This window comes from Coregonus lavaretus (genome assembly GCF_964263955.1).
Source record: "Coregonus lavaretus genome assembly, chromosome: 15".
Taxonomy (NCBI): Eukaryota; Metazoa; Chordata; class Actinopteri; order Salmoniformes; family Salmonidae; genus Coregonus; species Coregonus lavaretus.
In genome coordinates this window covers 48,940,094-48,952,668 of record NC_140002.1, presented here as the reverse complement: position 1 = coordinate 48,952,668, position 12,575 = coordinate 48,940,094, and the positions used below count along the sequence as shown (strand labels likewise).

At 41.5% G+C, this 12,575-nt stretch overlaps 1 protein-coding gene across 1 annotated transcript; it reads left to right on the top strand.

Annotated features, from left to right (window-relative positions):
- Positions 1-3,715: 3,715 nt before the first annotated feature.
- On the top strand, positions 3,716-5,316 carry LOC311143171 (odorant receptor 131-2-like; the record flags this gene model as incomplete). The annotated part of the gene is made up of 3 exons (XM_084178956.1): positions 3,716-3,917; positions 4,373-4,541; positions 4,713-5,316. The coding sequence occupies 3 exons, from the start codon at positions 3,716-3,718 to the stop codon at positions 5,314-5,316; spliced, it is 975 nt and encodes a 324-aa protein (XP_084035082.1).
- Positions 5,317-12,575: the final 7,259 nt, after the last annotated feature.

Sequence of the window (12,575 nt, the reverse complement as noted above, 5' to 3'; positions counted from 1 at the left end):
TGTGATCATTTTGACCCCATGGGGTGAGATCTTGCGTGGAGCCCCAGATCGAGGGAGATTATCAGTGGTCTTGTATGTCTTCCATTTCCTAATAATTGCTCCCACAGTTGATTTCTTCAAACCAAGCTGCTTACCTATTGCAGATTCAGTCTTCCCAGCCTGGTGCAGGTCTACAATTTTGTTTCTGGTGTCCTTTGACAGCTCTTTGGTCTTGGCCATAGAAGTTTGGAGTGTGACTGTTTGAGGTTGTGGACAGGTGTCTTTTATACTGATAACAAGTTCAAACAGGTGCCATTAATACAGGTAACGAGTGGAGGACAGAGGAGCCTCTTAAAGAAGAAGTTACAGGTCTGTGAGAGCCAGAAATCTTGCTTGTTTGTAGGTGACCAAATACTTATTTTCCACCATAATTTGCAAATAAATTCATTAAAAATCCTACAATGTGATTTTCTGGATTTTTTTTCTCAATTTGTCTGTCATAGTTGACGTGTACCTATGATGAAAATTACAGGCCTCTCTCATCTTTTTAAGTGGGAGAACTTGCACAATTGGTGGCTGACTAAATACTTTTTCCCCCCACTGTACATGACAATACAGCAAAATCTGTGTTATCCATAACACATCCATAGCAATCCGAAACAATCACACTTCTTAACTACTGAAAATGAATAGACATATGCATATTGAAATCTAACTATGACATATAACAAAGTTTCAACCTTTATGATGAGAACATTTAGCCATCTGCATGTCAAAAACATCAGTAGTAGAGAGGCTGGACACAAATTACCTAAGCAATGACAATCACAAAGGCCTTTGAAATGTATCAAATGCAAGCAGCTCCCCTCCATAGAGAAACCCTGACTCCCAGACACTCAACACAAAAACCACAACAACAGGCATTAATGATGTCAATATTTACTGTCTGGTAGCATTAATGATGGCACAAAGGATTATTAGAAGTTTAATCATCATATTAAAAATAATCTAACGGTTAAAAAAGGGACAAGGGACTGTCTGTTTCACAAGGGATTGAGGGATAGCGAGATGGAGTGATGGGGGCATAGAGGGACGGGGATGCTGCTTCAATCCCCTGGCAACCCTCCTTAATGAAGTCATATTAATATTTAATATGATAAATAAACATCTATTTTGTTTGTGTCGTCGTTAACATGGACATAATGAGTGTCTGCTGTGGTTGTTGTGTTTACTGGTGGTCAGGGTTTCACTATAGGGAGAATTAAGGGCCTGAATGATGCTGACGTCTGCTCAGAGAGACAGGCAGATAGGCCTCTGTCACTAAGGTCCTGTACACACTGAGGTCATACAATTGATGCACAATGCATTTGACAAAATGGTTGTTTTACAAATGATTGTTTATTTTTATTGACATTTTCAATGTTGTATACAGAAACAACAGAATACAACAAATACAAAGTAATAAGACCCAACAAATAAAAAACGACTACATTAAACTAAAATCACTAGTTAATCACATCACACTGGCAGAGAGAATAAGATAAATACATCAACCAAGATTATGAAACACATGAAGCGGGTTATGCTTATGGCTTAAATGTAACACTTAATTTTCACTGAGGTCTCATGAACCACTGATATGATCAAGATATTTACCCCATTTCAAATAATATTTAGTTGGAAAGACAGTTTCTCGTATGCTGCTACAGTACCCAGTTGGGAGAACCGTACTGGGGGTATACAAATGATATTTTAGTGATACAATAGATAGTTTGTCTGCAAAATAATGTGTGGTGTCTCCACAACACTTGTGTAATAATTTTTGTGCAGACAACTCTTTGCTGTATAACAACCATTGTGCCAAATGAGTTGTACATCAGTTGAGTCAACTTGAGTGTGACCTCAGTCACAACACATTCTTTGTTCTCCTTAACTATCCATCTCAAAGCAAGCAGCCGTATCTTGTAGTTGGTCTTGTGGTCTCGGTTTAGATAGTCACTAATAATGACATCTATGCAGAAGTTAAGGTCATTCATTGCTTAGCCCAAACTCTAGTGCTGAAGATGCTCATAGGGCCACAAAACAATCCTGATAGTTTAAAATAAAGCTGTGAAGAATATCTCATTATACTTTTCTTGATGTGAATAATGTTTAATCATTAGCCTACAACCCTTTCTAGACACTTCACCAATTATTTGAGTCCACGATTAATAAAGACATTGGCCGATATGATCCATACCGGCACTCAAGGGCCACTCACTACAGTATGCTACCAGTTTGTGTTTCTCTCTGGATCCTGATTGGCAACAGGACTGGCAGCACTACCACTGGACCAGACTACAGCATGCAACCATTTCTTGATGATTCACCAATAATTTAGCAACTATTTTAGAGTCCACATTTAATAAAGACATTAGACCGACATCTGCCCTCAAGGGCTTGATCACCTCATGCTTCTCTGTTATTGGCTAGAGGACTGGCATGGTGTGACGTAGAGTGAGTTGTCGATATATGTCTTATAAGAGGTGGACGAGAGCTGAACCCCACACACCTTGGGCAGAGCCCTACAGAGCCTCAGCCTGTAACTGAACTGACAGTGAGTATTTCTGCTTCGAAATTACTTTAGGAGATCTCCCTGGTGATTCCTCTGCTTTCAATGTGAACTGAATAGTGACTGAAAAGCTACAGAAGAAAACAGTTCTGGGATTTTCTAATATTTGTCTTTTATTGTCTTTTCAGTATTCAATTGTTTTTGCTATTCAATTACAGTAATAAGCATAGCATTTATAGCAGTTTGCATTTGAGATTTTATTTGATTGTTATCAGATTGCATGTTTGATTTCATCCTATGGGGGTCTGTACAGGGCAGGCAATATGCTAGTCTGGTCCCAGAGCTGTTGTTTGGCATTGACAACAACCTTAGGAGTTGGCTATACAGCACAAAGAGATCTGGGACCAGCCTAATAATGTTTCTCATAGAGGTATAATGAATGTATGTTTGTCCTAACGTATATGACTGAGACATGTCCAATACAACACCACCATTCCAAATCTGTCCAGGGCTGAAGGAAATATATTACAGATTTATTATAATAATGGATGTATTTTTGTCTCTACAGAATGATGCGACTGAGACATGTCCAATACTACAACACCTGTATAAGCAATATACTGTATTACAGATGCAGTGAGGTCCAAAAGTACTTGGACCGTGACCATTTTGTTTTTGTTTTGGCTCTGTACTCCAGCACTTTGAAATGATACAATGACTATAAGTGCAGACTGTCAGCTTAATTTGAGAGTATTTTAATTCATATTCATAATGTAGAATTGTTCAGAAACATATTCTATTCATATTTACAGTAAAAGTGACTCCGAATATGACACAATACATTATTTGCCATTCATTTCTATTGGGCATAAAATAATCTGAAACACAACCAAAACAAACTGCAAATGCATCCAACAAGTGTGTAGAGTCACAAGCTTGATGTAGCCATTGCGTGCTTGGAATATGGGACCAAATACTAAACTTTTGACGATTTTAATACACATATAAGTGAATTTGTCCCAGTACTTTTGGTTCCTTAAAAGGGGGGAGACTATGTACAAAAAGTGTTGTAATTTCTGAATGGTTTGCCCGATATGGATTACAATACCAAAGTGCTGGAGTACAGAGCCAAAACAACCTCACTGTATATGTGAGTCTTTTTGTCTCTACAGATGCGCCTGAAACATGTCCAATACAACACCCCCATTCCAGCTCCTGTCCAACAACGTTTCGTTGACCAATCAGAGGTTGGCAGTGCCCATAAGGACGTTCATGGGCTTTCTGTCTGTGTCTCCATGTCTCCTCTTCCTCTATATCAACACTGTCATGCTGTACAGTCTGAAGAGCAAGCCCATGTTCAGAGAGACCTCACGCTACATCTTGTTTGGTAACCCTGGCTACCGGAAGTTTTACACAAGATTAACACATTTAGTTTGCAATTCTTTAAAAAATATATTTTCTAAGGGTTTTCAGATGTATTGAACAGATAGTGAGAGAGGATGACAGTGCGGAAAAATAAAGAGAGGTTGTGTCAAGGGGCCAGATCTGAACCTATGCCACCACTGTAGAAGTGTGCAGAGGCTTCAACAATACCGCTAGCCCAGTCAGGGCATACATTCCATTTGAAATATTCCGTGGCATGTGGCTTGTTACATGATAACCTGTTTCCAATACATTTGATATGTCTTTAGGAGCTCTAAATGCACTCCAAACTAGCTTTTCATGTGTTTGTGAAAGCAAAGAGGGTAGAATGTGTCACAATTCAAGTTGTGTTAAAATACAATTTGTTATTGTGTAATTATTGTATTTCCAACTAATGTTTAACATGTTCATTTCCGGTAGGTAACCTCCTCTTCGCCGACACCATCCTACTGGTGACCAGCCAACTGCTGTACATATTAGCCGTGGCTGGGTTGTTTGTGATCCGATACATATGTGTTGTGATTGTGTTGGTGGCCATTTTCACCAGCGCTGTTTCCCCTCTCAACCTGTCTGTGATGTCGCTAGAGAGGTATGTAGGCCATCTTTCTTTCTAGTAAACAATTGTTGTTTATACCCTTTTCCCCGTTTAGTCCCCCTGACAAAAGAGGTTTCTAACCTCAAGGGTTAAATAAAGGTTAAATAGTGTACTACTTTTGACCAGGGCCTATATTTGGGACTCAATAAAAATGATCCTTTCCAGGTACGTGGCTATCTGTTATCCTCTGAGGCATGCCTCCATTGTCACCCCCGGGACTACGGGCGTGGTCATTGCTGTAGTGTGGATCCTGTGTTCCCTAAACACTATCATTAAGCTTATCATGCTGCTGGTTCTAGAGTCCATGCCTCTGGACCAGTTAATGCAGGAATTCTGCTCTACCAGCCAACTTTTCCACCTGAAGATTCACAACCAGGTAGACAACGTGTTCATCAGCATCGTCTTCATAACCGTTAGTTTTATCATCATATACTCCTACATCGCTATGATGATGGTAGCCAAGTCCGCCTCCTCAGACAAGGACTTGAACACCAAGGCTCGTAACACGGTTCTACTGCACCTGATCCAGCTGGGGCTGAGTCTCTCTTCAACCCTGGTTCCTACCATAGTGTCAGCCTTGAAATCCAAAGCAATGGACAAAGCCACACAGATCGAGTACATTGTGTTTATCATCCTGATTATCCTGCCCAGGTGTCTGAGTCCTCTGATCTACGGCCTGAGAGACCAGACGTTCAGACACATCCTCGTGTACCATCTCACCTGTGGCCTCAGATGCACAGTGCAGCCCATTAAAATCTCCAGCTATTGATAACATTCATGTTTTTTATTGTAACAGAAAAATTCCTTCCGTTTTTAATGAAAACTGTTTTTAAGAACTTGTAATAATGCTGAAGAAATGTACTGAACTAATACACACGCATGTGAACTCTTTAAAGGGACAATCTGCAGTTGCTACATACATTTTTTGACTTCAAAATTAAGGATATGCACCCATTGATTCTTGAAGAATATAACTTATAAATGCCTCATTAGCTTCGTTCAACTGTCAGAACCCAAAGTATAAGTCTGTTTGACTATAATGTTCGTAAACAAAGTAAAATGTAAACAAACACTCTATAGCTTCAAACATGGTTAAAACTAGCATTTTGATATCATGGAATGTCAGTCCTTACATCCATAGCACTTTCTTTGAATTTGAGAGTAGTTACATTTCTCCAGCCCCATCCCTCAGCTTTTTACAGAAACAGTGGCGCTTTGTTATTGTTTCAACTGCGGATTGCCTCTTTAAGGAGTTACTTAAAGTTTTCCTGTAATACAATTTATGAAATAAACACCTTGATTTTTAGGAATATTTAATAAAAGGGATTTGACTTGAGCCTCCTCGTGCTTCCCGAGCTTCTTTACCTTTTAATGTACATTCACTCTTTTGATCCATCGTAGTGACCCACTCCTCTGTTTGACCACCCGATGGAGCCAAATTGCAGTTAAAGCCTTCCAGCACCGGCCCTTTGGTCACATATACTTTTTTAACCAGACTGAACGCTGCGCCCAATGATAAGTGCAGCTTTCAGTCAGGTTTAACCAGGCTACCTAGCCACATATCCTTCAATGTGCCATGTAGATGACACATTTTATCTCGGTGCTAAGCCATCTCCTATTCTGATAATCTGACTCATACAAAACAAATCACAGACACAATAGAGGCACAGAGAGAGACAACAAGTATGGATAAATGCACTTTAATATATTCACAAAGTAATTCAGCATCAGTGCTTTACAAACAAGAGAAAGAGAGAAATTGGCACTTAGTACGGTATAGTTTGTGTGACTATCGAGTGATGATGTTATCCATCAACTGTGATAAAGAGGATTTAGTGATAGAGGGTGCTGGATGTGTCACAAACGGCACCCTATTCCATATTTTGTGCTCTAGGCCTACATTTGACCAGGTCCCATAGGGTGGCATTTGGAACACATCCAGAATATATTTTTCAAAAGTAGTGCACTTTAATGGGAATACATTTACATTTTAGTCATTTAGCAGACGCGCTTATCCAGAGTGACTTACAGTAGTGAGTGCATACATTTTCATACTGGTCTCCCATGGGAAACAAACCCACAACCAAGGTGTTTCAAGCGCCATACTCTACCAACTGAGCCACATGGCACCCATTTGGGACCTATTTGGGACAGATCCCCACCACCCCCCAGCATCCAAAATCTGACATAGATACATTAGCCTACTTATCCAGCGGGAAAAATGTGGCATTGTAAACTGGTTTTCTGGTTATAAAGATAACCTGATTACAACAAGGTAAAGAAGACATCTGGGAAAGATGTCATATTTTTGTTGTTAGAGGTCTTTTCTGGTCACTAAAAAGATGTCTAAAAAACATATTTCTCTGACCTCACTTTGCAATTGCATGATATTTACACTAAGTGTAAAAAACACCTGCTCTTTCCATGACATATTGTAGACTAGACAGGTGAATCCAGGTGAAAGCTATGATCCATCATTGATGTCACTTGTTAAATCCACTCCAATCAGTGTAGATGAAGGGGAGGAGACTGGTTAAATAAGGATTTTTAAGCCTTGAGACATGGATTGTGTATGTGTGCCATTCAGAGGGTGAATGGGCAAGACAAATATTTAAGTCCCTTTTAACAGGGTATGGTAGTAGGTGTGAGGGGCACCAGTTTGAGTGTGTGAAGAACTGCTATGCTGCTGGGTTTTTCACGCTCAGCAGTTTCCAGTGTGTGTCAAGAATGGTCCACCACCCAAAGGACATCCAACCAACTTGACACAACTGTGGGAAGCATTGGAGTCAACATGGGAGGGCATCCATGTGGAACGCTTTTGACACCTTGTAGAGTCCTGCCCCGACGAATTGAGGTTGTTCTGAGGGCAAAAGGGGGTGCAACTCAATATTAGGAAGGTGTTCCTAATGTTTTGTACACAATGTATATTACATACGTTTCACCCGAATTGAAAGATGAAAAGACAGTTGAAGATATGTAATATTGTATACATTGTAATATTGTTTACATTGTAATATTGTATACATTGTCGTCAACTTCACTATACCAAAATATGACAGTAGCTGACTGAATGTATGTTTGTTGCATAGAGAAAAATAGGCAGTAGTACAACCACATGGTTTGTGTTTGAAATTGGGTTAACAACAACCTATTCTAACTCTGTTGTATTCCATAAGGAGCACCACCAACTCCACTGGGTCTGTCATAAGATGAGAGACACTCATCCCCCTTCACATCACCCTCTCCTCCGACTCTCACACTGACCCACATGCAGGGGCTGCGTCCCAAATGGCACCCTATTCCCTACATAGTCCACTACTTTTGACCAGATCCCTATGGGCCCTGGTCCAAAGAAGTGCACTATATAGGGAATAGGGTGCCATTTGAGATGCAGCCAGCCCAGTATATCCTCAGCCAACCAGACAGAACCAGAACCAGGAGGAAGCATAGACCAGAGTTGCTCTGTTGTTGAAGAAGGCATGCCATATGTAATGCCCTGGACCAGAGCATAGGGCCAGAGACCCAGAGACACACTGTATGGTATTGATAATGCAACTTTGGTCAAAGACACATGAGTATTAATAAAATGTTTGACATGATTTAGTAAGGAGAGAGGGAGTGGGCCCATCCCTCAGCTTTATAGCAAGAAAATTGGCAGGCTGAAAACATATTTTTGACATATAGTAACAAGAGAATGAGTATCTGTTCATTTCTAAACATTTCAGTGGTTTCTGCATATTAACTGGGGGAAATACATCTTAACAGAGTGAGAGGCCAGGCTATGGCTTATGTTACTGTCTCTGAACTAACTGAATGTTTATGAGGCCTGGGTTCATTGGTCTAGGAGACCTATCTCAGCCACTCTCACTTGTAAGCTTCATTTCTGCACAGTAGGTAGAAGAAGCTGTTATACACTGATACAGGGTCAGATGTTTTCCATCCCCTAGTGGTAAAGGTTAGAATTGGGGTAATCTGATCCTAGATCTGTTGTTGACTGATTTATGTAATAGTGGAGAACAGCAAGCAGTGTTTTTTTTTATATAAATCTTTGGAATGAACTCCCTGTAGCATTGGTCTGGTCCCAGATCTGATGGTGCTCTTGCCAACTCCATTGCTGTCGTTCTGAAGTCAATGTTAGGCATGACAATGAGTGACAGGAGTTGGCAAGATAGCTCCAACAGACCAGCACTCAGGCTAATGTAGTACCACTGTAAACCAATCATATAAGTCCATATCATTGTGCTCAGAGTTCTTTCTTGAGGCGTGGTCATGAATAGAGGCAAGGGTTTTTCTAAACAGGTTAAACTTCTGGCCCTTATTTGTGAGGCTTCAAGGTTTGTCTTTCTAAACATTGAACAGCATCACAAGCGTAGTCACTTCTAGACTAGTGATATAGGCTTCGTCCCAGATGGCACATAGGCCTCTAGTCAAAAGAAGTGTACTTCATAGGGAATAGAGTGCCATTTTGGATGTAGCCATAGTGTTGAACCCAAGTAATAGACAAACATTACCAGATAATCATGCATCCATTAGAAACCATTAGAAAACATCAACTGGAGTGTGTCATACATTTATATACAGTGCATTCGGAAAGTATTCAGACCCCTTGACTTTTTACACATTTTGTTACGTTACAGCCTTATTCTAAAATTGATTAAATTGTTTTTTCCCCTCATCAATCTACATACAATAACCCATAATGACAAAGCAAAAACAGGTTTTTAGAAATGTTTGCATATTTATAAAGAATTATAAACTATACTATAAAAAAACTGAAATATCAAATTTACATAATTATTCAGACCTTTTACTCAGAACTTTGTTGAAGCACCTTTGGCAACGATCACAGCCTTAAGTCTTCTTGGGTATGACGCTACAAGCATGGCACACCTATATTTTGGGAGTTTCTCCCATTCCTCTCAAGCTCTGTCAGGTTGGATGGGGAGCGTTGCTGCACAGCTATTTTCAGGTCTCTCCAGAGATGTTAGATCGGGTTCAAGTCCGGGCTCTGACTGGGCCATTCAAGGACATCAGAGACTTGTCCCGAAGCCACTCCAGCGTTGTCTTGGCTGTGTGCTTAGGGTCTTTGTCCTGTTGGTAGGTGAACCTTCGCCCCAGTCTGAGGTCCTGAGCAGGTTTTCATCAAGGATCTCTCTGTGCTTTGCTCCGTACATCTTTGCCTCAATCCTGACTAGTCTCCCAGTCCCTGCCGCTGAAAAACAACCCCACAGCATGATGCTGCCACCACCATGCTTCACCGTAGGGATGGTGCCAGGTTCCCTCCAGACGCGACGCTTGGCATTCAGGCCAAAGAGTTCAATCTTGGTTACATCAGACCAGAGAATCTTGTTTCTCATGGTCTTAAGAGTCTTTAGGTGGCTTTTGGCAAACTCCAAGTGGGCTGTCATGTGCCTTTTACCTGGGAGTGGCTTCCGTCTGGCAGCTCTACCATAAAGGCCTGATTGCTGGAGTGCTGCAAAGATGGTTGTCCTTCTGGAAGAGTGACCATCAGGTTCTTGGTCACCTCCCTGACCAAGGCCCTTCTCCCCCAATTGCTCAGTTTGGCTGGGCGGCCAGCTTTAGTAAGAGTCTTGGTGGTTCCAAACTTCTTCCATTTAAGAATGATGGAGGCCACTGTGTTCTCGGGGACCTTCAATGCTGCAAAAATGTTTTGGTACCCTTCCCCAGATCTGTGCCTCGACACAATCCTGTCTCGGAGCTCTACGGACAATTCCTTCGACCTCATGGCTTGGGTTTTGCTCTGACATGCACTGTCAACTGTGGGACCTTATATAGACAGGTGTGTGCCTTTCCAAATCATGTCCAATCAATTGAATTTACCACAGGTGGACTCCAATCAAGTTGTAGAAACATCTCAAGGATGATCAATGGAAACAGGATGCACCTGAGCTCAATTTCGAGTCTCATAGCAAAGGGTCTGAATACTTATGTAAATAAGGTATTTCAGTTTATTTTTATTTTTATACATTTGGAAAAAATAAATACAAAATGTCATTATGGGGTATTGTGTGTAGATTGCTGAGGGGGAAAAAGTTTATAATCCATTTTAGAATAAGGCTGTAACGTAACAAAATGTGGAAAAAGTCAAGGGGTCTGAATACTTTCTGAAGGCACTGTATATGTACATGTACATACATGAATATATAGATATAGTAAAGAACTTAAACAATCGTTTTTGTGGGGTAATTCATTCTTTAGTGAAGTGAATTTTTTAGGAGTGTTTCGGCACAAATACAGGCGCACACACACATACACGCATACACACGCACACTGTTCATTCCATGGATATGAATCAGCACAAACTGTAGAATAGATGTCAGTATAAAGAGGCTTGAGACAGCGCTCGCATCATCAGAAGCAGACAGACAGTGCTCGCATCATCAGAAGCAGCCAGCATCTGGCTCCTCTAGAAAGGGAGGGACCATTGCAGTGTTTCGTCATCCCTCCTTCCCTTCCACCAGGATCGAAAACTGCAGACCAGACTAAGGCCAGGCCAGACGCTAACCTTGCTAATCTTGAGGATAAGGCCCCAGACAGGCCAGAGGGCATCTCCCGCTCCCTATCTCTCTCTCTCTCCCTCTCTCTCTGCCCTTGGCCGTTCCTTTTCTCTCTCCCCCCTGTGTAAAAAACCCCCAGGTACTCCAGGTATTGCAGTACAAGTCCAAGTTATCTTGTGATCCCATTTGGTCCAGCCATTGGCAGTGATTAGTATATAACATAGAGACTGTTACTGCTGGCAACCTGAGCCGATACTGAAACACAGCTTCTGTTGCATGTCCTGGTTGGTGGATGGCTGGTTGAACAAGGTCTGAACACCAGTGAAACGAGCCACAAGTGAAAAAGCAGTCAAAAGGCAAATAACAAAACAAGAATAGACTGAAGAGAAGAAGAGCATTTGCACCATTAAGCTAGCACGTCATGATGGTGATGTACTGTACCCGACCACGGATTGCTCACTAGTCTAGGGATTAGTCTAGTGGCAGTTGTAGCACAGCGGTACTGAAGCCAGCACTATAAAATCCACTCTGCAGCTTTGAGAGGGATAGGCTGAGGGTTGACTGGAATGTTGTCAGAGCTACTGATTGTGCTTCGTGTGTGTGTGTGTGTGTGGGTGTGGGTGTGAGTGTGTGTGTGTGTGTGTGCGTGCGTACCTGTGTGTGTGCGCATCTGTGTGTCTGTGTTTGTGTGTGTAAGATAGTATATTTACTGGTAAGCTTAATAAAGGACTGAAATTAATTATCAGGTCATTCACTTATTTTCTAATTAGCCCAAAACTCAAATGTCTCTGTGCCTGATTGACATTTTGAGATAGTATGCGTGTTCTTCCATTCATACACTTGGAGTGCATACATTTCCTCTTAATTCAAGGCCCTTCCATGACCAGAGGATGTATCTGGAGAAAGAAGGCCTATACGTTGGGTTCAGACAAAGAGCAGAAACACTGAAGATCCCAACTCATCCGCTGTGTCTGGCTGCATCCTCTTCATGATAAGATAGTCCTATAGTCCCATAGTCCACAAACACTGGCTACTGTTTCTGTTTGATAAACCACACTACTTTTCATTAAATGAAAGAATCTACTTTTTCCTTCATTCTTTCATTTTCTTTCATTTCCAGTGTGTTCAGAAGGTAGTACACGTAATCAGCAGTGCACATTTGGCAAATCAACTCTCCTTTATCATGAGTCACGGCACAACCCTCGAGAGGGAGAAGTAATACTGAGGGCTTGGACACTTCCTCACTTTCTTCATCTACACAGTCCTCTCTTCCTCTCAGGGGAGGGAGGTGACTTGGCAATATTCGATTCCTCACACACCCACGTCCCAAATGGCACTGGTCAAAAGTAGTGAGTGCACTATGTAGGGAATAGGGCACCATTTGGGACACAACCTCAGTCTCTCACCGTGATAAGGCCGTGGCTGGCTGCCTGGCACATTTAAAGGTGTGCCTCAGGGTGTCAGGGAAAGGGCAGTGAGGGGGTGTCGTTTTTTCAGTGTTTAGGTGAGC